The 23979-nt window shown below is 38.4% G+C and overlaps 1 protein-coding gene across 5 annotated transcripts in view; it reads right to left on the reverse strand.

Annotated features, from left to right (window-relative positions):
- The window catches only part of NAV2 (neuron navigator 2), a 253203-nt gene that overhangs the window by 182695 nt on the left and 46529 nt on the right, over positions 1–23979 (reverse strand). For all 5 annotated transcript variants that reach the window (XM_032224985.1, XM_032224976.1, XM_032225004.1 and 2 more), the window contains exon 3: positions 18693–18745. In XM_032224985.1, the coding sequence (XP_032080876.1) occupies positions 18693–18745 (53 nt within the window). The remainder of the gene's footprint in view (positions 1–18692; positions 18746–23979) is intronic.

A 23979-nucleotide genomic window follows, 5' to 3' on the forward strand; every position in this document is an offset into this window, starting at 1 on the left:
ACAAAACACCAAGTTTCTAGAAGTCATAGCAGAAAAATGCAAACCTGAACCAGAATCCAGAGCATTTTTAACCATACAATTGAACAATTATTTACTCCTCAATTGTTCTCTAAAAAGCAAATTATTATTTGTCAGTTTGGTTGTCCTCTAAAATGAACAGACGCAAATGGATTAAATAAAACTTTGGAACTTCCTTCATGAAAAAACCAATAGTTTTCTACCTCTACCAAAGGAGTAGTTGAGTGTTTCTACTTACTCCTCACGGTGAACTGTGGAAGACTGTTTTCCCACTTACTATTTTGTTTTAGAAAGGAATAACACTTCTAATACCAGACTTCATTAAAATGATTCACATTGTATGAAATAACTACAGCATAAAATTAATGACAAAAAGAATGAAATAGAATTCACTCAACAGTCTTCTTTGACTGATCATCTAAACATAGGCAGAATATAGTAACACTTTGCTTCTACCACCATGTAAATAAGTGAGACTCTGACTGGTGAGGACAAGTGATGACATGCTACAATAATATAATCCAGTCTACAGTGAAGCTCATTCACTAGAAGTAGCTGTTTATCTTCCATAATACGATTGGAATCAAATATAAACATATCCAAATCAGTTTCTTAAAAATCTGGAACTGAAAATCTGTTACCTTGCTGAGAACATTTTTTTTAAATGGGAAGCTTTTAGAGATATGTAACGAATTGAAAACATTTCTTGTTTCAAACCTGAAACAAGCATGCTATATCAGAAGCTTTGCTCAACTATTTTTGGTCAACCATGATTAGGCAGAAAGAAAAGTTTGGTTCTGTTGGGTTTCAGCCAAAGCAAAATATAGAGGGATCGTACAGCAGCCATCTTCAACCTTTCTGTCTTTGCAGACCGGACGGGAGGGGAGAGGAGATGGTTACATATGAGCAGCGAGTGAACGTGTGTACACAGCTCTATTCACACAAGTGAAGCTGCGCATGCGCTCACCCAGCACCTCCGCGGCTCAGTTTCGAATGGTGATAGGCTGCAGCCCAGACATTGGGGACCACTATCCTAGAATGATTCGTACAGCATGAGCGGGGCAAGGTACTCTGCTCCAGCCCTCTCTTCCTCTACATGGCTTGTTAACTGGCTTGTCTACCTACCATCTTCTCAACTGCCATCTGCTCCCACCAACATCTGTTCCTGCTCCCAGCCATTGTCACCAATGTGACAGTGACACCAATTATATTTCACAGACCATCCTCCCTGCATGTTCTCCTTCTTGTTTACCCTCAGTTACTGCTGCCACTAGTGGTATCTATGCATGCTATTGCTTAGGAAACTCTTCAACCATTGCTTTTTCTCAGTCTTCCCTCCCCAAATTTTCTTTACCGAGAACCATTATACTTTAGTTCAGTGGTGGGTTGCTAATTTTCTTACTATTGGTTCAGGCGCACTCCCATACGTGCTCGCATTCACGTGCAATGCACAATCTGGGAGGGTGGGCAGAGCCTCCCGCCACCACTACTACCAGTTCATCCGATCTGGGCTGAACCGGTAGCAACCCATCTTTGCTTTAGTCTTCATGGGGAATAATCCTATTTATTCAGTGTATAAACATACGTGCATGCATATTTCGATTCAGGCCACCCCACCAACTGTTTCACACAAGAGCACTTCATACACATAATATTTTGTGCCTGCTTTGAATACACAGCATTATTCCATAAGTCACATTACTGCCTGGTTGAAGACAAAAAAGGGCCTGCCTATCTCCCCCAAGAAAAGGGTTCATCTACGCAGAGTGCCAGGAGCTGTTTCCAATAGACAACTATTGTGCTTGGAGACTATAAACAATTGCTATGCTTCTATAGCTGCACAGAATCAGAACTGGATCAATTATTTAGCTCAGCGACCCTCAACCTTTTTCGACACCAGGGACTGATTCTATGCATAGAGGTTTCTCCGTGGACCAGAGGGAGTGTGGTTTCATGTGCTGCCTGCATCTCAAAGATGGGGCATCATTTATTTGTGTGGCCCTGTTGCGTGCATTCTGCGGAGCAGTTCTAGTTCATGGACCAGGGTTTGGGGACCCATGATTTAACTGAAATCCAAAAGAATCAAACCAGATAACAAGAACCCAAAATAAACTATCTCCAGCAGATGGCTGTCCAGTCTCTTCCTAAACTGACAAGCTTCTCTTATGAAGTTTTTCAATCAGAATCTTCTTTTGTTTAGCCAGTTATTTCATGCTTGATACTCTAAAATGACAGGAACAGGTCTTTTCTCTCTTCTACATAGCACCTCTCTATGTACTTTAAAAGTGTTACCAATACACTGACCTTTTCTCAATACTATTTATAGCCAGTTCCTCAATCTCCTGATCTTTTCTATTACCTTCGTTGAAAATACAGTCACAGCTGAAATGGGATTTTATCAGTATAAAATACAAGGGAATTGTTATTATTTCTGGTGATGTCAAAATTATACTTTGATGTAGCATAAAACTGCATTTGACTTTTTACAAGCCATGTCACACTATTTATTCATTCATAGCTTGTACTCAACAATTTGAAGAACTGCTTGATATGTACTGTTTCCAAAACTAGACAATCTCTTCTCTTTTGCACTGAATTTTTAGTTTCATGCTGATTTCTAATCGTCATGGTACATTTTTGCTATTACCAAAACCCGACAATCTCTACTCTTCTCTTTTGCACTGAATTTTTAGTTTCATGTTGATTTCTAATACAATACAATACAATAGCAGAGTTAGAAGAGACCTTGGAGATCTTCTAGTCCAACCCCCTGCCTAGGCAGGAAACCCTATATCATTCCAGACAAATGGCTATCCAACATCTTCTTAAAGACTTCCAGTGTTGGAGCATTCACAACTTCTGGAGGCAAGCTGTTCCACTGATTAATTGTTCTAACTGTCAGGAAATTTCTCCTCAGTTCTAAGTTGCTTCTCTCCTTGATTAGTTTCCATCCATTGCTTCTTGTTCTACCCTCAGATGTCTTGGAGAATAGTTTGACTCCCTCTTCTTTGTGGCAACCCCTGGGATATTGGAACACTGCTATCATGTCTCCCCTAGTCCTTCTTTTCATTAAACTAGACATACCCAGTTCCTACAACCGTTCTTCATGTTTGTCTCCAGTCCCCTAATCATCTTTGTTGCTCTTCTCTGCACTCTTTCAAGAGTCTCCACATCTTTTCTACATCGTGGCGACCAAAACTGAATGCAGTATTCCAAGTGTGGCCTTATCAAGGCATTATAAAGTGGTATTAACGCTTCACGTGATCTTGATTCTATCCCTCTGTTTATGTAGCCTAGAACTGTGTTGGCTTTTTTGGCAGCTGCTGCACACTGCTGGCTCATATTTAAATGGTTGTCCACTAGGACTCCAAGATACCTCTCACAGTTACTACTATTGAGCAAGGTACCACCTACACTGTACCTGTGCATTTTGTCTTTCTTGCCTAAATGTATAACCTTACTCTTTTCACCATTGAATTTCATTTTATTCAATAGTGCCCAATGTTCAAGTTTGTCAAGATCCTTCTGTGTCTTAAGCCTGTCTTCTGGAGTGTTGACGCCAGCTTGGTGTCATCTGCAAATTTGATGAGTTCCCCATTTATTCCCTCATCCAAATCATTGATGAAGATGTTGAAGAGTACTGGGTCTAAAACAGAGCCTTGGGGTACTCCTCTGCATTCTTCCCTCCATGTAGATGCAGTTCCATTGAGGACTACACATTGAGTGTGGTTGGTCAGCCAGTTACGAATCCATCTGGTGGTGATGCTGTCCAACCCACATTCTTCTACTTCATCTAGTAGTAGGTTATGGTCTACCTTGTCTACCTTATCAAATGCCTTACTGAAGTCCAAATAAGCTATATCGACGGCATTCCTCTGGTCCACTAATTTTGTCACTTTGTCAAAGAACGCATGATCTGTTTTTGACAAACCCATGTTGGCTTTTGGCTATTACTTTGTTTACTTCTAGGTGTTCGCTAATTCGTTGCTTGATTATCTTTTCCAGAATCTTTCCTGGTATTGAAGTCAAGCTGATAGGTCTGTAGTTTCCGGGATCTATTTTTTTCCCCTTTTTTGAAGATGGGTACCATATCAGCTCTTTTCCAGTCCTCTGGCAGTTCCCTGGTGCTCTAGGATCTCTGAAAGATATAGTTCAGTGGTTCTGAGATCTCATCTTCTTCAGTTTCTTCAGAACCTTGGGGTGTAATCCATCTGGTCCTGGTGATTTGAACTTGTCTAGGGTAGACAGGTGCTCACTTACCATTTTCTTCCCTATTTCAATTTGTGTTCCTAATCTGATTTTTAATTGTCATGGTATATTTGTTTTGCTATTACCAAAACTAGACAATCTCTATTCTTCTCTTTTGCACTGAATTTTTAGTTTCATGCTGATTTCTATTTATCATAGTATTTTTTCAAGGTAGCAGTAACAGAAGGATAGGCCCATAGTTTCCTTTCCCCCCCTTTCTTTTTGCAGAGAGAAACATTTGTCCACTTTCATTCATTCTGGGTTTTATTTCTTCAATCCGCACAGGATTCAGTTGAGAGTTCTCTTTATCATAGTTGACATGTTTTGGCCACAAGCTTTCTACACTGAAGTAGTACATTTTTCATTTTACCTAGTTTTGCTACAAGTGCAAGCTAGAATTATATCTTGTTGAATACTGGATTGCATCACTGTTATTCTTCAAAGTTATAATTCTTCACTATTATTTTTTACACACCGTGAAGCAGCTTAACAGATCTTAACATTATGTTTTAATGTATTTTAAAAATGCTCAGGGCTCTATAAATAATCTGAAATGACAGAGTGTCCACCTACACATGGGGAGAGATATCAGTTGGTCATCTATACTGTCAGATTTTATGAAAAAAAAGAGCAAAGAACATCATTCAATATATATTTTGTTACTGGCTAAAATGACTGTATATTTTTTAAAAATTGTTTTAATAGTGAAATTGGTTTATTAGTTTATAATATAGTGTTATAATAACAGCCTAAAAAGATCTGCATTGGGAAAAGCAAAACAAATAAAATATTTCAAGTGTAGTAACTATGTCTGGCAATTTGTTACTTTATTATGCTGCCTCTCCACTCTCTGCTCAGATTTTAGCTCCCTCTTATCTCTGGGGGCTGATTGAAAGAGCTGCCTGCCAGGATCCGAGCTGATCTGCCTCTCCACCTTCCAACAGGAATCCAGCTCCCCTCTGATCATCAGAAAGGAACATCTTCAGCAGAGTGTAAAAATGGAGCTTAGATCTTCAGGATTTGGGCAAGATTTCTTTACTCCACTGAAGGTGTTCAGTTTTCCTATGTTCATGGAAGGGAATGCTTTCAGCAAGGTACAACTTCAGCTCCTGCCCTGGATATGAAAGGAGCCTCCAACTGGGCATCCCCCAGCAATGGTGATGTCATCAGATAATCTTTTCAACCTGGAAGTGTGTTGGCACTTCCGACACAAGTGCCACCCATATAGGGTATAGGAACAGAGTTCAGATCTTCAAGATCTGAGCTCTGTTTCTCCATACCAAAGGACATCATCTTCCTTTGGCAAGCAGCTCTTTCAGCTAGCCCTCAGAAATAAGAGGTAATCCTTTCAACAGGTGGCAGCAGCTTGCAACCTTTCCTGTTGGATCCCTCATTGACTTTCTAGGGAAGCCAGCAGATAAAACTGCAAATGGCAATGACATTATTGTGTGGTGCTTAGCAACCAGTCGGAAGTATGAAAGATCCCTATAATCTGACTGGGGGGGGGGAGGCATTTTACAATGTCCAGGTATTTTATGGGCCATAAAGCACCTTTTCTACAGTCATAGTAACTTAGAACAATCTTGAGCCTTTGAGTCTTGTAGTCTCCTATCCCCCAATCATCATTTAAAAAGAATGTTAGCATAGGCCAAGAAATGCTAGATTCCAATGGCAGGCCTCAATCTTTATTCAGTATCAGTCTATTTGGGGTCATCCCATGCTAGGAAGAATTGATTGCTGTAAGTATCATCATCACTTGTACTACATGAAAGTCTGCAAAAGTCAGGCTTATAATAGCCACCTGATTCTGTAGCATTTAGAACACTCTGCATTTCTAACAGAGAACAAATCTCTTCCTGCCCTTTCCAAGTGTCAGGTTGTGAGTTCTTATACATTACACATCCTTTAAAGCCATGATATTCCCCACCTAACTTTGTGTTCTAATATGCAGTTTTGAATGAACAGGGAAAAGGGCGGCATATAAATCCCAATAAATACCTAAATACTAATCAGAAAATTACCTGCTTGGGTTTCTTTTTTTAATCCACTGAAGGAAAACAAAAGCAATGTACAGACTTTACTACCAACCATTTATTAGTAATTTAAGGATATATGACAATTTTTATAGAGGACTCAAATTCATTCCCAACACTAGGGAAGGTTTTATTTTTTTTAAATGAAGCTGACTTGGAATGGGATACCATAGCAAATTCTTAAATGATGATTGGTGGTGGAGAATTAACTATTTCAAAATACAAAAACAAAGACTGTACTAGAGCGGTGTGTGTGTGTGTGTGTGTGTGTGTGTGTGTGTGTATGTCTGTGTGTTTGACATGCATTATACTGATCCCAAATATTTAATACTTATAAATAATACAAGTACACTTTGCTGGATATCTAAAATGGGCATTTAATTTTGTGTTTGATAAGAAAAATATTGATTTATGTATTTGTAACTGTCAACCTCTCTTCAAAGTGAAATATAAAAGCTAATTACTAAATCTTACCATCACATTTCTTGTAGGCACCCTGTTTTAGTTCACTGTACTTGCATTGAGCTTTCAAAGGTTTTATAAATCACAAAAAGACAGGGCATCACTGAATGTTTGCTCTGTATCTTAGAGACAGGAAAAATACTCTCTGTTGTGACAGTTGTCATGATATCATTTTCCTAAGAATCTCCAGCACAGCAACTTCATGTAAATTATCCCTGCTGAAGTAGAGAGATGACAGAATCTGACGGCTGCCTCAGGCATTTCACATATAACAATAGCAGCATTGTTATACAGAGGCCCTTCATAGCACAGTATGAAATTAGGATATGCTTGGAAAATCAGTTTAGTGGGTAAGGCATCAGGCTAGAAACCAGGAGAGACTGTGAGTTCTAGTTCATCAAAGTCAGGCGGTGACTTTTCTCAGCCCACAATATCAGGCTCAGGTGACAAGGCAGTCAATCAATTATTGTTACAACCAAAAGGATTAACACCTGGTTGGCAAATAAAGAAACAAGTGAACCCTGGACTTATGGGAAAACATTAGGAAGGAAAAAAAAACGGGATTAAGATATGTCAAACAAAACACCTTTTACCATTCTAAAGGCTGAAGTGTTTTTTTAAACAACTATAAAATTGACCTGATCAGCCATTATGAAGAATGATGGCCACAAAGCTCCCCAGATGATGCTACTGAGGAGAGAGACATCTTTCTGATTAAATTACAACTGGTGACTGAAAATGGTAATGTTGGTTTTGCATCACAGCCAGAGTGAATCTGTACTTCTACAAGTGGCAATAGTGAAATATCATTGGCAGAATGATCTTGGTAGCTTGAAAACAGCTTAATTGTGTTTGGCTTAATGTCACTTTTGAGAGAAGAAAGAATGAGACTGCTGTCCATCGTTTCACAAAATTGAATATTGATAGACAGAAGATACATTTTGTGAAGAGAGCACAATATGGCAATCTACATCTCCAATTTTTTCATGTTACCACAGATCGGTAGACTCATATCTCTCATAGGAAAGGTAAAAAAATCCCTCGCACATATGTGCTACTCATTCCAAGTCTAGGGGACAGGTGCTCATCTCTTTCAAAGCTGAAGAGCCAGCGCTATCCGAAGACATCTCTGTGGTCAGGTGGCCAGCATATCTAAAAGCCAAATGCGTACGAAATGCTGTTACCTTCCCACCAAAGGTGGTTTCTATTTTTCTACTTGCATTTTTACATGCTTTCGAACTGCTAGGTTGGCAGAACACATCTCTCATAGAGTTATCTTTACTCATATTGAGCACCAGACTGCAGTACATGGCCATTTCATCCTTATTTGGAACTCATCAAATACATGTGTAGTAGTTGTAGATTTGCGGGCTATGCAGGCCCTAAAGCTCAGTGTTGTGGACAAAGGAGTGTATATGTCTGTCTACAAAAAAAAAATATAAATCTCCTTCACCAAAAGAGGAAGTAGAAGTCATTCAAATTAGGGCATAACATGTATATAACCTGTACCTTCTAATCCAAGAGCTTAAGAAAAGGAAGCAGGACTGTATATATTAGTCTGAAAGTAGAATTACACATATAGTTGGAGATTCTCAAAAATCAAGTCAATTGCCAACTGTTAGAGATAAGTTCCTGTGCTGGACAAAGGATTTAATCAGATGGTTTCAACATTACATTCTATGAGTAATTCGGTGCTTGTTCAGATGAATAATGCCCAGCATCATTATTCTCATGTTACACCAAGGGCTGAGCTTATATCCCAGTAATTTTCCTACCACTGTGTAATTACTATAGCACTAGTATTTAGAGATGAAGGTTAAGGGACTTTCCTGAGGCTCAACAGCAATGTGTTTCAATCTTGGCAACTTTAAAATGTGCAGCTTCGGCATGCTGCACATCTAGCTGGGAGCTGAAATCCACACATCTTAAAATTGCCAAAACCGAAAAACACTGCTCTACAGTAGCTGAAGGAAGAGCAATCTCTGCTCTTTAGCCATTGTTCTACACCAGCTCATGACTTGATTGTAGGCAAGATTCCTTATAGCAGGAGTATTGAGTATAGTTTATCACTCTCTAGAATGCACCCCTCATTTTAAATGTTATTTGGAATTGAAGAGTAGTTTCAAGGACAACATGGGTACCAAGCAATCTCAAACTTTCCAAAATCAGGCATGTTTAGGTCCTAATCCCGCCCCCTGCCAATTTGGAATATGTCCTTTATGTGCTGTGCAAAGCTTTGAATACATGGAAGTGGTATACACATGTCTTACAGCTGCAAATGCTATGTGTTTTTGAAAGACTGTGAGTGCCAGTATGTGAACATTTCCTATAATTTCCTATCAGTATAATTTTTATACCTTTTTACACATCTGAAGAAAAAGTTCATGAATTATATGATTCAGCCTCTGGTAGCGGAAACCCATACTTAAAACTTACTCTGTTTACAATAATATAGTAACATTTAAGCCACCTCAGCACCTGATCCAAAACAAATACAAGAAAGTTTGCCAAAAGGAGATTCTATGTTTTCCTTGGGTCTTTGTACAAATCTGGCAGCTTGTCCTGTTTTCAGCCACTTTTGTCATGTTCTTCCTGTTGCTGCTGAGGGAAGCTTTTTAGGCAGAACAGAGGCAAAAGAAGAAATGCGAACTGAAACCAAAGATTTTATCCACACATGAAGGGGAATGGCACCAAAGAACACACAAGCACCCAAAAGATGATCAGAATCTACAGTATATGTTGAATTTCACTATAGTATAAATCTTCTTGATGAATAACTATAAGCAGGTTATAATATCCCAAGATATTAAAAGCATGTGGTTTACAAATGTTAGTATTCTTAAGTCTCTAACCATTTATTTATTGCTTAAATAATCTCAGGATTGTTATAATAACTAAATATTTTTTAAGCTTGAGTATCAACAGGCCATATTGGCATATTAATTTTAAAGAAGTAAATTGAAATAAGACTATTTAAACATAAGCTAATAGGATATATTCATGCATGAGAACTAAGAGCAATACATTATTTGTTGGATTACATTCATTTAAACTATGTCAAAGAGAATTTTCCAGGGGAATGACCTTATTTCAGCATGTCTCAAACTGGATCTAGAGCTAATGCAGCTGTTTACACCGTAACTCCCCCAAAGCATAATGGTTGACTGAGGATTATGGAAGTAGAAGTCATAGATCATAAAGGAAGGTAGATTGAGGAAGGCTTCCTGATCAGCAAAGTCAAATACAAATGCTAGCCCAATCAGAAATAACTTATAAATTGTTCCCTTTACCACTTAGAACCACTGGTGCAGTTAATTTCACTTTTTCACACAAATATTTTCCCTTCTCCCCAAAAATCACAAGTTTACATTTGGAGAAAAGTGATACTAAAATATTAGAAGTGACATACCTCATACAGCAATCTCATACCACGGTCAGGACAATGCCAAAAGAGAAAAAATAATCATGTTCCTATTTTTCTTGTAAACAATTGCCCAAGAACATCCATCATTTCTGTTTCAGAAACTATCCAGAAATAAGTTGCCACACACGGGTTAAATATGGCTCAGAATTATCACCTTACCGTTTAATCAGCCATAAGGTAGAATCCTGTCTCTGCTTGCCCAAGCAATCAAACCTGTCTATAGTAAATAAATAGTTGCCACTGCATTTCAATACGAATATGAATTAACTTAACCTCTAACTAACCTCTAACTACTTTTGAGAAATAATCTTCTTCATTTATCCTGGGTTTCTATGGTCTCTTCTAAGAAAACAAAGTAAACCTTCTTCAATTGCATTAGTAGCCACTCTTTGCTTCCTGGAACCAGGATCTATCCACTGACAGTCCAACACCTTAACCACCCTACCACATTGGCTGTTTTTACTTTCTGTGCAGTTGTGAAATAAGTGCAATTCTGGCTGGAAATTCTGGATTCTTACTCTTGGGAAGGATAATGATTCCCATTAATACTTAAGCTCTGATTTCTATCTCCAACTATTACTCAACAAGGTGAACGAGGAATATAGTTCATAGGATTAGCTTTCTCGTATAGGTGAAACTGTCTTGTCAGCAAAATGCAGGGAACTGGGGCTGAGAGGACCTGCTACTGTGCCGGGCTGTCTGGTTTACATCACTGCTTCCTGACATGGCTAGTTGGTTCCTGCTGATTTCTTGCTTGCTATGCTATCTCTGTAGTTGAGGGATTTGCCAAGTTGAGGGACTTGGTAGTTGAGGGTAGTTGAAGCGACTGATTATGGCTAGGCTGCCTGGGCCATGTTTGACTGCAAATGATGGGGAAGCAGCAGTGGTGAAATTCATTTTTTTTAACTACTGATTCTATGGGAGTGGCTTGGTGGGCATGGTGTGGCTTGGTGGGCATGGCTTGGTGAGCATGGTAGGGGAAGGATACTGCAAAATCTCCATTCCCACCCTACTCTGGGGCCAGCCAGAGGTGGCATTTGCCAGTTCTCTGGACTACTCCAAGTTTCCGCTACCGGTTTTCCAGAACCTGCTGGATTTCATCTGGAAGGAGTTCTTCTAAACAAGATATGCTCAACATGTTTGGGCAATGTTTTCATTGATCCCATTTGTAGTCAAGCTTGGGGCCTGGGACATGTGGTTAAACCCATTTCATGGCTATGTTGATTGCTATTTGTTTCCTTTCTTGGCTTCTTTTAATATTATTTGTGCTTTTGTTTTGTTGTTTATTTAATTTTTAAGCACTGTTGGATACCCTGAGTCTCGGAAGCCATATAAATATTTTCCCTGCAGCAAAAATATTTTAAAGTTGACATGAACCAGTGATGAGTAAAGTTATAGTCCCCGAGAAATTTCTGAACTACAAACTAGCATCCCTCACCACTGTCGGATGTTGCAGTTCGGCACCATATGAAAGGCCACATTTTCTGTATTATGACTTTAAATAGGACAGGTAGCCTTTAACTTACAACAGTTCATTTAGTAATCATTCAAAGTTACAAAGGCACTGAAAAATGTGGCTTATGACTTCTTTCCACAGTTAAGACCTTTGCAGGATCCCCATGATCATGTGATCAAAATTCAGATGCTCGGCAACTGACTCATATTTATGACAATTGCTATGTCCCAAGGTCATGTGATCACCATATGCAACCATCTAATTAGCAAAGTCAATGGGGAATCCAGATTCACTTAATGACTGGGTTACTAACTTATCAACTGCATTAATTTACTTAACAACTATGGCAATAAAGGTTGTAAAATGAGACAAGACTCACTTAAGAAATGTCTTACTTACTGTATATACTCGAGTATAAGCCTAGTTTTTCAGCCCACTTTTTGGGCTGAAAAAAGCCGCCTCGGCTTATACTCGAGTCAGTGAAAAATTTGCCCGAAATGGAGGAGAAAAAGGGGCGGGGCCATGCCGCTGGGTGACACTCGTGAATGGCCCAGTGGCCCTGTGAGTTTCCCCTCCCTCTGTGTCAGTTTGCCGCGCAGCGCGCACCGCACCATCCCCCCTCCTCACATTCTAATGTAATGCAGGGCTGTCTTACGATTCCCCTTCCTCCCCCTCCTGCCGCTCTGCAACGATGTCCCACCTCCTCCTTGTTATGGCAAGCAGCCACATAGCGATGTCCCACCTCCTCTGGTACAGTGATCCAATGATAGGAATCACTGTGCCGTGTGTCATAGGAGGCGGGACATCGCTCCCGCGGCTGCACGGGACATCATCATCACAGCGGGACATCAGCATCATGAGGTGAGTGAAGTATTTCATTGAATACACCGCTAGTTTACTGTTTTTCTTTGAAATAAATATTCAAAAACATTATTGGTATCTATTTTTATTTTTGAAATTTACCGGTAGCTGCTGCATTTCCCACCCTAGGCTTATACTCGAGTCAATAACTTTTCCAGTTTTTTGTGGTAAAATTAGGTGCCTCGGCTTATATTCGGGTCGGCCTATACTCGAGTATATACGGTAACTACAGAAATGTTGGGCTCCATTCTGGTCATAAATCAAGGATTATCTGTATTTACTACCATTGTGTCAACAACAGCAATCATACTGGCAATATATAGAACCATCCTATACACAATGCTTCATTCTGAAGAAGGATCTGTTCACTCTGATATCAGGAAGGAGGGGGCACAATATTGTTATTATTTATATAACTTCAAAAAAATAACAAATGCCATCTAGATCCTGTCTACCTGAGAAAATCAGAGTCTCTAAGAATTATTATTTTCCTTGTTATGCATTTCTACAGAGCTTATATAAAAGCAAGGTCATAATGTTTTCCTGCTATAAAACTAATAAGTTTGCTTGCTGGATGTCTCTCTTTTGGAAAAAACATGGAAAGGAGATCTAGGCTTATATATAGTTTGAGCCCTTTTCTTTTGGAACCAGAGACAAATAAATACAGAGAAAAACAGGGAGATAAAATGGAAAGATAAATAAGCATGAAACTACTGTATTTTTCACACTATAAGACACACTCCCCCCCCAAAAGTGGGTGGAAATATCTGTGCATCTTATAGAGTGAATATTGTGGTGAAGGGAGGGGGGGTTGGTGGGGCAGCTGTGTTCACTGCCACTGCCCTGGAATACTGGAATCTTCGCTGCCAAGAAGCTGATTGGTGGTTGGATCGGCCTCCCAGAATACTGCCCATCAGTTCTTCTAGGCGGCAGGGATTGCCGCTACCGCCTATCTCTACCTGTTCGCCACTGCACATTTGCTGCCACCCAATTGGCAGTGGCGAATGAGTGTAATTGATCAGCGGCGAAGATTGATGGTGAATGGGCAGTGGCGATCGGGCAACGGTGGTGATCAGGCAGCAGTGGCGATCCCCACCACCTAGAACAGCTGATCAGCAGTATTCTGGGAGGCTGACAATTTTGAGAATTGTAATCAAGATGCAACACCTCTAGACCCTGTTAGGTAAAGGTAAAGGTTCCCTCGGACATATGTGCTAGTCATTCCTGACTGTAGGGGGGGGGTGCTCATCTCCATTTCAAAGCTGAAGAGCCATTGAAGATGTCTCCATGGTCATGTGGCTGGCATGACTAAACACCCTATGCAGAGGGAGCATTTATTTTTTAATATTACCTACGTATTCGTAGGAACATAGTCTTTGATGTGCATACAATTCTGAAAAGATTTACATGAACTTTATTTGACTATTTAGTGAGAAAGAAAAGCCAAACAAGAGTTTTACCCAACCTTTCAAAAGAAATTTGGAAAAAACAAAACATGTATTATTTTCCCCTTCATGGGAATTTATTTTAAGAGTGACTCACTTTGAATATGTAAGTGTGAACAGTGTCAATACTAAGTATTCTAAAAATAGAAGTATATTTAAATAAACCAGAGCAGATTTGGTTAGAGAACCAAAAGGCTTTGTATAAACAGCTCTGCTATTAAAACAAGTTTCCAATGCAGGAAAAATATTTACCAACCAACTCGCTGTAGATTGATAAAGAACACCAATGGTCATATCCAGTGGTGGGCTGCAACCGGTTTAACAACCAGTTCAGTGATCGCGTGCACCTAACGTCCTTGCATGCAGCATTCAAAATACAATTTGAAGCTCAGCGGCTTACCTTCTAAGGCAGCCCCAGGAAGTAGAACAGCTGTGATGTGGAAATCAGCTGTGCTTCATGAATCAGCTGAGCCAGAAAGAACAAAATATAGAACAGGATAGGGTGGGGCCATCTGATTATCGGAACTACCAGTTCGCCCAAACAGTCCGAACTGACGGCAGCCCACCACTGATCATATTCTGGTTCTCATTATTATATTGCATAAAGCACCCACTCTAAATTCTTAAACACTGCTCTAAGTATATAAACATATTCTTTGTAGTTCTCTTGAAATGACAAAGAAAATGAAGGAGTTACAGATTATGCTTGAATTCTTGCATATAGCATGGCTGTTAATTCTCTTATTGATTTCATGATGTTTTATTACTTTATTTACCTGTAGATTGAGATCGTAAATCATAGAAATGATAGTTGATCTGTTGCTTTATTAAAAACAAGATGAAAGTCGCAACAGAGCAACCCACATATATGCTGAAGGAGTCTACCTCACACATGCATTTCGAAAGCCCTTTTTGCATTATTGCCGAGGTCCACTGCAGTCAACAAATTTGAAGCAAAAATGATTTGAGTGTTGGAAGCCACACAGTTATTGAATTAAAAAGCATGCAGAAGAAATATGCATGTGTGCTAAGTCTTTTCTAGGGAAAGATTTCAGTTTTTCCATCCAATGTTAACCCAGTACATGTCACACTTTGCACTTAAGAATCAGTTCAACCCATATTTACAAAACCTTTAAATGAATTCTTAAGCATCTGTAGAAATATGATGATGTATAGTCAGATAATTGTATTCTATAGATAATCCCCATAAGATAGCAAACATCATTAATAGTATAAAAGAATTTCATAAGATTCCAGCCACTTCAGTTCAGCATTCTGAGCCATAGTGGAGCAGTGGTTAGAATGCAGTATTGTAGGTTACTTCTGATGACTGCCAGCTGACTGCAGTTTGGCAGATCGATTCTCATCGTCTCAAGGTGAGACTCAGCCTTTCATCCTTTCAAGGTTGATAAAATGAGGATCCAGATTGTTGGGGAAAATATGCTGACTCTATAAACCACTTAGAGAGGGCTGTAAAGTACTACTGCTCTTCTAATCTGTACTGACTATTTTCCTAATAGAGGTGAAATTTGTTTATTTACAATGAAAAGTGTTCTTGATATCCAGAAATTTTTTTAAAATGGTAATAAGATAGTCTACAAATACTGGTGTTGGATATTATTTAGTTTTTTTTTAAATCAAATAACCAAGTGACCGTTCAAGTAAATATTTAATATTTTTAAAGGATGGTTTTACAGCAAAACTGAGATCAGCTCAGAAAAACCAGCTTCATGCCACCAACTTAAAAGTCAGACTCTCAGAAGAGGGTACAACTTCTGATAACATGTGAAATAAGTATTATTTAGATTCAGCACTGTAAAGTGGTTTGCTGAACTACCAAACCTGGACTGTAATAACTTGGAGACCATGAGATGGTACTACAGAGATATAGAAATTTGTAACTTTCTCTCCATCTAGTGGTTGTCCAAAGTTTTGCGTACGAGGTCTGATAGCAAACTTTACATATAATCCTAAACTATAATCTACAATGACTGGGTTCTTACTAAATTAAAATCAATCTGTATTTGGCTTTATAATGGAAGCAGTATGAACAAAGCCCATATTTCAAGCAGAGCTCTTCTTTCCAAAGATAACTCAACATTATTCAAAAGAGTGTTTAAAGATTCTCAATAGTACTTATATATATATATATCATTAATGAAATAAATATCTGCAATATTATGTATTGAAGAATCAATTTATGTACATTTACCCAGAAATGAATCCCATTGAACTAAATGAACTAAAGATGCAAATAAATGAAGTCCCACTTTAAACTGGTCCATTGATGATAGAATGCTGAAACTTTGAATTGTATATGCAATTAAATGATTGTTTCAATCTTCAGAAGTTCCTGATTTGTTCAATTCCTAAATGATGGCCTTTTTCCAAAATACATCGTTTCTCTAGCCAAAGGGTAGTAGTATAACTTTGTCTGCCTAAATTTAGAATTTATCAGAATATTCTGCACAGATCTTGCCATGGGCAAGATGAAGAACTGATTTTCAGCATCTTCTCAGTAGTGAATTCCTTTCTTCAGAGAGATCACTTAGCACTTTCTCTCCCAACATTGAAAAGGATTATTAAAATGCTCTTATTTGAACATCTTTTTTTGTCATGGCCTGATTCCAAAATTCTTAAGCTATTAATGATGAGTTGCTTTTAATACTGAAATTCCTTATGGCCTGCTTAGTGTACATATATTAATAGTGCATTGTATTATCTTCTAATATATCAATATTTAAAATATATTAACAAAGTGTATGAAGGAAGGAAAGTATATTACCTAAGATAAATGCCAACCATTTTTAAACTATTTTTTAAATGCCCCCATTTTTAAATATAACACCATACATTTCCAAACCTATCTTTGCATGGAATTTATAGTGCAAAAATGGCCAAGACCAAAACTGACTCCCTCCCTCCCCTCCCTCTCTCTCTCTCCTTCCCTCCCTCTGTGTGTGTGTGTGTGTGTTGTAGGTGTGTGTGGTGTGTGTGTGTGTAATTTCTTAGGTGGCCAACCACTTTCAAAGTCAGCTAAATCCGTGGTGTTAAAATGGCTTTTATTCTCCAATCGGAAATTCTCCTAAGAAAGGATATTTGGAAAGTTAATCCAGCTGGCTGCATTTATTCATGCTAGCTCTTGAAATCATTTCCGTGTAACATTTTCAAAACATCCAAGATGAGATTAAAGCAAATAAATCCAAGTGGAAATGAGAAGTCACAGAGAAGCCAAAGGCACCTTTCGGGAATCTAAGCCCAACCCAGAACAATTTAGATTCACCAGTTCACCACAAGCACCACAATTATTTCCGGGTCTAATGATATGATAAACTTGTGGTTCCTTTGTCAAGGCTATATTGCTGTGTGTCTGATGTTGCTAGCTGGATGTCTTACTACTTCCTTCGTCTACTTATGGCCAAATGTCTAGCTCCTCCTTCTAATGTGGGATCATTTATTCTAAGTATTCAATTTTTATAACAATTGCATTGGGCTACCTTCTTTCTTTGTGCGTGCATGTAAGATAACACACATGTTTTAAATTACATTGCCATTTTTCATTGCCACTACACTTAAGGCAGAGATTGCTAAAACGATGAAACTATTAGCTGAAGCTACTGAGAATATGCACTGTTTGCTTTAGGTAAAACACCATTGTGGGTAATTTGTCAGAAGATGTGATGTTCTCAGCATAACTTCTGTATAAAAACCATATGTTGCTTAATAAAACACAAATTTGTGCATTACAGCCCTGATCTTGATCATACCAGCATGCACTAATAGTGGGGTAATAGTGGGTTGTTTGTATGCAATACACATTTCAAGGGTTATGCATTTGGCTTTTAAAAAAAGGCTTTTTAGAAAATGTACTTGCAGCTTTTGCAGAACTTTTCCATGCTATTTTTAACTAAAATGCCTTCTGTGGCCACTTGGACGTGTTAGATTGCAACATATGCAGTCCTGACATTGCTTGCTTTAAATTGCAATCAATTTATGAATGCTTTAAATTACAATTCTATGCTTATATGGTATGCTCAGGCATATGTTATTCTAAGCCAAATAGGATTCCATCCAAAACAAATTTACAAAAGTTCTCCAAATATGCAGAGTTTAATAAAAGGATAATTTGCTAAGCCGTTTATTTATTATTATTGCATTTTGATAGTTGTGAAACACTGTGCTCTACTTATCCCTTTACCATATATTTCTAATTGTCTAATTGTACTTACACCTCTTTAGTATTAAATAGTATACATAAAAGCTGAATTAGTGCTGCTTTTACTATTGCAACATGTCAATATTATGAATATATTTTATATCCATATATCTCTGTCTACATCTACTATATATCCATATTTTTATTTCTATTTATGTAGATGGTTACACGAATTTAACAGATGTAGAATTTAGAGATATTATAATAAACCCACAAACTGGCAGGAATTGAAGCTATTTTGTTCCTGGTCAAAAAAAAATAATAGTAGAAGCAATTATAAATTGACAGTTTCTATTTTTGTTGCTGTTGTTGTTGTTATCTTTGAAGGCTGTTTAAGAAAGGAATATTGATTTATTAAGTCCTAAATAGCTTGATTCAGAACACAATCCCACTGAGTTTAGACTAATTTCTTTATGAGTATATCTATAATTTAGGAAAACAGCACAACCAAATCTAATGCTACATCTATCCATCAATCCACCTGCAAAAAAGGGGGGAAATTGAATTATAGAACAAAGAAAAATCTTACCATTTGAGATCTGTTCTTTGGACAGCCATTGATGTCTTCAATCTTCTCATTTGCTAAAAATGAAAAGAAAAATAATTTGAACAATACATGCACACACACCTACACAGAAACCAAATCTGTTTTAAAGACATCTGGTGTAGTTATCCAAAGCACTTGTTGCAACTAAATCAAACAGCCTAGAGTTGTGATTGCCCAATCAAAACAAATGTGTTAAACACGAAGAGTCACCCGGCTGAATATTTTTTCCTGAACCATTCTTCCTGAGACAGCTGGAGAAGGTCACTGCCATCTCAAAAGGAGACAACTGGGCTGGCAGTTTTTCTTAAAGTGATGGGCAGAGTTTAACAGCCTGATATTTCAAATCTGAAAGCAACATGCATGACTTCACCATTGATTTTTTATTTAATAAAGGGTATTAAATAAAAACATCCCAAAGAAAATTCTTATTTACTGTCTCTGGTACTGAAGTTTCTAGATGTCCAACGTCTCTCTACCAAGCCACATATACAAAGTACAATGCTCATTGTGCAAATACAGTTCCACTTTGTGTGGTAATGCAATTTAATTTTGTGATATTCAGAATTCTAATTCAAAAGGATGCCATTTTCTCTAATCCAGCAGCTACCTCAATTATTTTGAAGCGTCATGTCAAGTTATTTTGATACTGCCTCTGCAGTGGAAAGGGAGTACCTGAATGAAAGAATGCAAATAAAGAGTTCATAAATAGATTAGATCAAAGATAAAATCCTTTGGCTATCAAGATGTTGTAAACTACAATTTTCAGCAGATCTTGCCTGCATGGCCAGGAACATGGGGAATGCAATACTGTAATAATTTTGAAGAAAGCCACAAATTCCATATGCTGTATTAGCCCTTAAAAACTCATGTAAGGCATTACAGGTGGAAGAGCAGTCATATAAACACAAGTTCACTGAAGACAGGATTGCTATTGATTTTCTAATGCTAGCCATATCCTTGGATGAGGGCAAACATAGATTTAATAATGAAAGGATCCTAATACTCTGTATATGAAAATCGGATGGATGGATGGATGGATGGCTCCGGTAGGGTTTGGCAAACTTGGCTAAACACGGTTAACTTATAAAATAAAAATACCCATCTACCTTTTGTATGTAATCAAAGGGCTTGCTGGATTTATGACATAGACTATTGAAAGTGATTCCATTCATACAAACATTGGCTGGTACATTTGGAAGAGTTTTACAGGCCTCCTATGGTAAATCTAACAGTTCAGCCAATGGCATCCAAGTAATCTGACAGGCAGAACAAGAAGCTAAAATGGAATTCCCTCATGACATTGCTTCCATTCGAATCCTCCAAAATGATTTGAAGATCATTGCCAATCACTGTTGCTCCTGTTGCTCTTGGAACACAAAGCAGCAAGGAGCACCATTAGCCAATCAGAGCTCCCACCAGCTGACCAATAGGAAAGTGAAAACATCTTTTAGTCAGTGACTTGTCTCATGAGCTATGAGTTCTAAAGTAGTAAAACTCCCCGGCTCCCAACTTTACACACAAAAAAGGAAATAATATCCCATTTCCCATGTTATCAGTAGAGGTTCTGTATATTTGCATACTTGGCTTTTTTTTTTTAAAAAAGTTCTACATTACTAAGAAAGAAGATCGAGTTTTCATTTGTCCCGAATATAAATTGTCACTGCACTATTTGATAACAGCATGGCATCATAGTTTTCCAACCAGTACCTTTTTACAATGGTTACCAATCATAAGTGTTGGCTGCACTACAGTGTTTCCATATGTGTGGGAAGAAAGGAGGTGAATAATTAGAAGGTGTGAGGCAAGAAAAATCAAGTCAGGCAGCGTTGATTAACACAATATAAATCAGTAACTATTATTATGAACTATAATAAATTAGGTCAGCAACAGAATCTATTTTCTAACCCAACTGAAATATGATTCTAAACATTTAAAAACCCAAATTTAGGATGTAGGACAAATCCATAAAGCAAATTATAATCTAAACATACCTTCCAGTTAAAAGTGGACTAAACTATTTACTTTTCTAATATGAAGTTATTTTAGACATCAAAGCATAACGCCCTAACATAATTAGCCATTTTCCCAAAGAAAGGATTGAGCACCCTTTCAAGTCAAAAATGGTGAATACTGTTTATATAAGCAAGGGAAATCAAATCAGTCGGTTTCTTTTTCTTCAGGTCAATTCCTGCTAAATTTTACAAGCTGCCAAATTGAAAGTTATGGATAGGTTCCATAGTGGAACGTGCAAAAAATGGAAGGGAAACAGAATTGATCTATGTAACCTAGGTTTAGGGTTAGCAGGTCTTTTCAAATTGTGAGGACCTGATGGGGCTCTATGAAGATCAAGGGGGGGGGGATTAAAAGTTCATTTCAATGCAGTCACATTTCTATCACTAGTGCTTCTTGGGCTAAGAACTGTTTTTTAATAGCAGGTTCTGGAGTATGAAAATGTTTGAAAACCCCTGATCTAGAGATAAAGGGAGCCCACTGAGCAATCTAAAAGGATGCATTCAGCAGTTTCACGTTTTCCATCATTGCAAGAATGCAAATGTTCTGGAAAGCTTATCTGAATCTTCTGATAATAGTATCAATAGGAAATCACTGGAGTCAGTCAAAGTGAAATGCCTTCTATGAAGAGATGCTTGTAATGACATAAGACTATAACTGATAACTGAAAGGATTCTTGTGAGCTATCCAAAACCACTCAGGCGAGAGGGGTGGCTGTACAAATAAATAAATAAATAAAATTCTAATATAAAGGTGATTATCCACATCTAAAGTTTATGACTAGCACCCTTGTATAGAATTTTGTGCTGTATCTCAGCGCAATTGACAGCTTGTTTAGCAGCTACCTGTAGTAACCAGTTGTATTTTCTGTTGCAGAGGACGCATTGCAATGCTGTTCTTGGGTAGGCCAGTGTGCATGGTACATAAATATCATGATGTTTGAGAAAATGATCTCAAGTAATTATAATGCTCCTAATACCTCGGTGGAAAGAGTTTTGAAGTTTTCTGCTTCTTTTTTTAAACATCGTAACTATATTATATAGCAGTGCCCCCCAATCTTTTGGGCACCAGGAACCGGTTCCATGGAGGTTGGTTCTTCTACAGATGGGGAGGGTCCATGCTTTTGTGCTCTGCTTGAATCCCACGCAGATGCAGATGGGGTACGCTCACTTGCAGCACTTGGTACCTGGCAGACCAGGGACCGGTGTCGGTCCATGGCCTGGGTTTGGGAACCTCTGTTATATAAATATAGTTATACTTCTACATAACTGAACCTTAGACTTCCACTAATATGTTTTGACACAGAATTCTGACACCTGCAGGCTACATCAATGCCAGTATAGGATCTGGAAAATAATATACAGTATCTATTGATCTGGGTTCCAGATCGTGGTGAAACTGGTGGGGTGCAACGGGGCGGTCATCCATCAAATGCATGCACGCAACATGCACGCAGCATGCGTATGCATACTTACTGCCCACGACACTCTGTGACACTCCAGCTACTCGGTGGAGCATCACACAGGTGACGTATGCTCCATGCGCATGCGCGGAAGCCCTGATCGGCTCAAATACAGGTAAGGACGGCGGGCAGGTGGGCCCTCCAGAGCACCGTACTAGATGGTATCTGGCGCTCCCAGCAGGCACCGTATCAGGGCGTACTGGTCATATCCCACCACTGCTATTGACCCGTACCAGGGCGTACTGGTCATATCCCACCACTGCTATTGACCAAACTAAGTATTTGTAAAATAGTAGCCCATATATTCTCTGAAAATGAGCTTTTGGCTTCCTCTTCTTTCATGTCAAAGGAGTAAATTACATGGCTTAACTCCATGTGAAAGCATACTGTGGAGTGCCATAGCATTTATTTCTTCTTCAGGGACATTTTCAAAAGCGTAAAGGTTCATGGTGACACAATTCAAGACAACTAGCTTCTTCATGAAAACAGAAAGAACTAAGAGTCAAATGTATAGCGCAGAGCAAGAGAATGTCTTCTCTCCACCCCCACAGGGTACAGTGAAGTATTCCTTAAATATCTTTGCTGGGCAGCTGCCGGTTTACTAACTTATATATAGAATTCAAAGTGACCGGCAAACCAAATTCCTTTCAGCAAACAAAGTTCAGAGGGCAGCAATATGTATTGGCTGCCATGATAGAGATCCTTTTGTAATGGACACATGTCAGTAATAGCAGGAGATCAATCCAGAAAGGGCAAGCAACCTCTCAGAAAAAGATGGCGCTTAGGCAAATTGCTGAAATTCATATGGTATCTTTTTGTAGTGTATGGAGGAATGAAAGGCAAGAGATTCAAAAAAGCAGAAGTTCCAAAGGTGCTTTTTAAGGAGGTGACTGGACTTTCTTGTTTTTTTCTTTGAAGGCATTTTGCCTGCAAGGAATATAAATCCTTCCATCCCCCACTATCCTTTCAGAGCTTCTTGGATGAGAAGCAAAACATCTTCAAAGAAAAAACAACAAGGAAGTCCAGTTGCCTCCTGAAAAAGCATCTTTGGAACAATCATGACTGAGAATCTCCACAGACAAAAAAGCAGGACACAGCATGAATACAGGTAGTCCTTGACTTACGACCACAATTGATCCCAGAATTTATGTTGCTAAGTGAGAAATTTGTTAAGCAAATTTCTCCCATTTTACAACTTTTCTTGCCACAGTTGTTAAGTGAATCACTGCAGTTGCTAAGTTAGTAACACCGTTGTTAAGTGAGTCTGGCTTTCCCACTGACTTTGCTTGTCAGAAGGTCATAAAAGGGGATCATATGATCCCAGGAAACTGCAACTCTCATAAACATGAACCAGTTGTCAAGCATATGAATGTAGATCAAGTGACCTATGGGAATGCTGCATGGGTCATAAGTGTGAAAAATGGTCATAAGTTGCTCTTTTCAGTGCCGTTGTAACTTTGAACAGTCACTAAACGAACTGTTGTAAGTTGAGGACTACCTGTAGTAAAGACAAGGCAATCGGCTCTGATAACATGCCATGAACCTGAAAAATGTAAAAGTAGATGTAAAAAAGGAAAAAAGCAAATGAAGCCAACAGTGTGGGAGCTGCAAAGTCAGATCAATAGTAGAGCGATCTATAAACCATGATTAATACTGCCCTGTTGGTTTCAATAAAGGTTGATAATACCACGTGCCAACGGTTTGAAATGTGATAGCCACAGATGGTTTCATTTTTCTTAAAAATATCATATTCCTTTTCCAGTTATCTATTGTAATGAAATCCATGTTTTAATATGT

Source organism: Thamnophis elegans, chromosome 1 (genome assembly GCF_009769535.1).
Source record: "Thamnophis elegans isolate rThaEle1 chromosome 1, rThaEle1.pri, whole genome shotgun sequence".
In the NCBI taxonomy this organism is placed as follows: domain Eukaryota; kingdom Metazoa; phylum Chordata; class Lepidosauria; order Squamata; family Colubridae; genus Thamnophis; species Thamnophis elegans.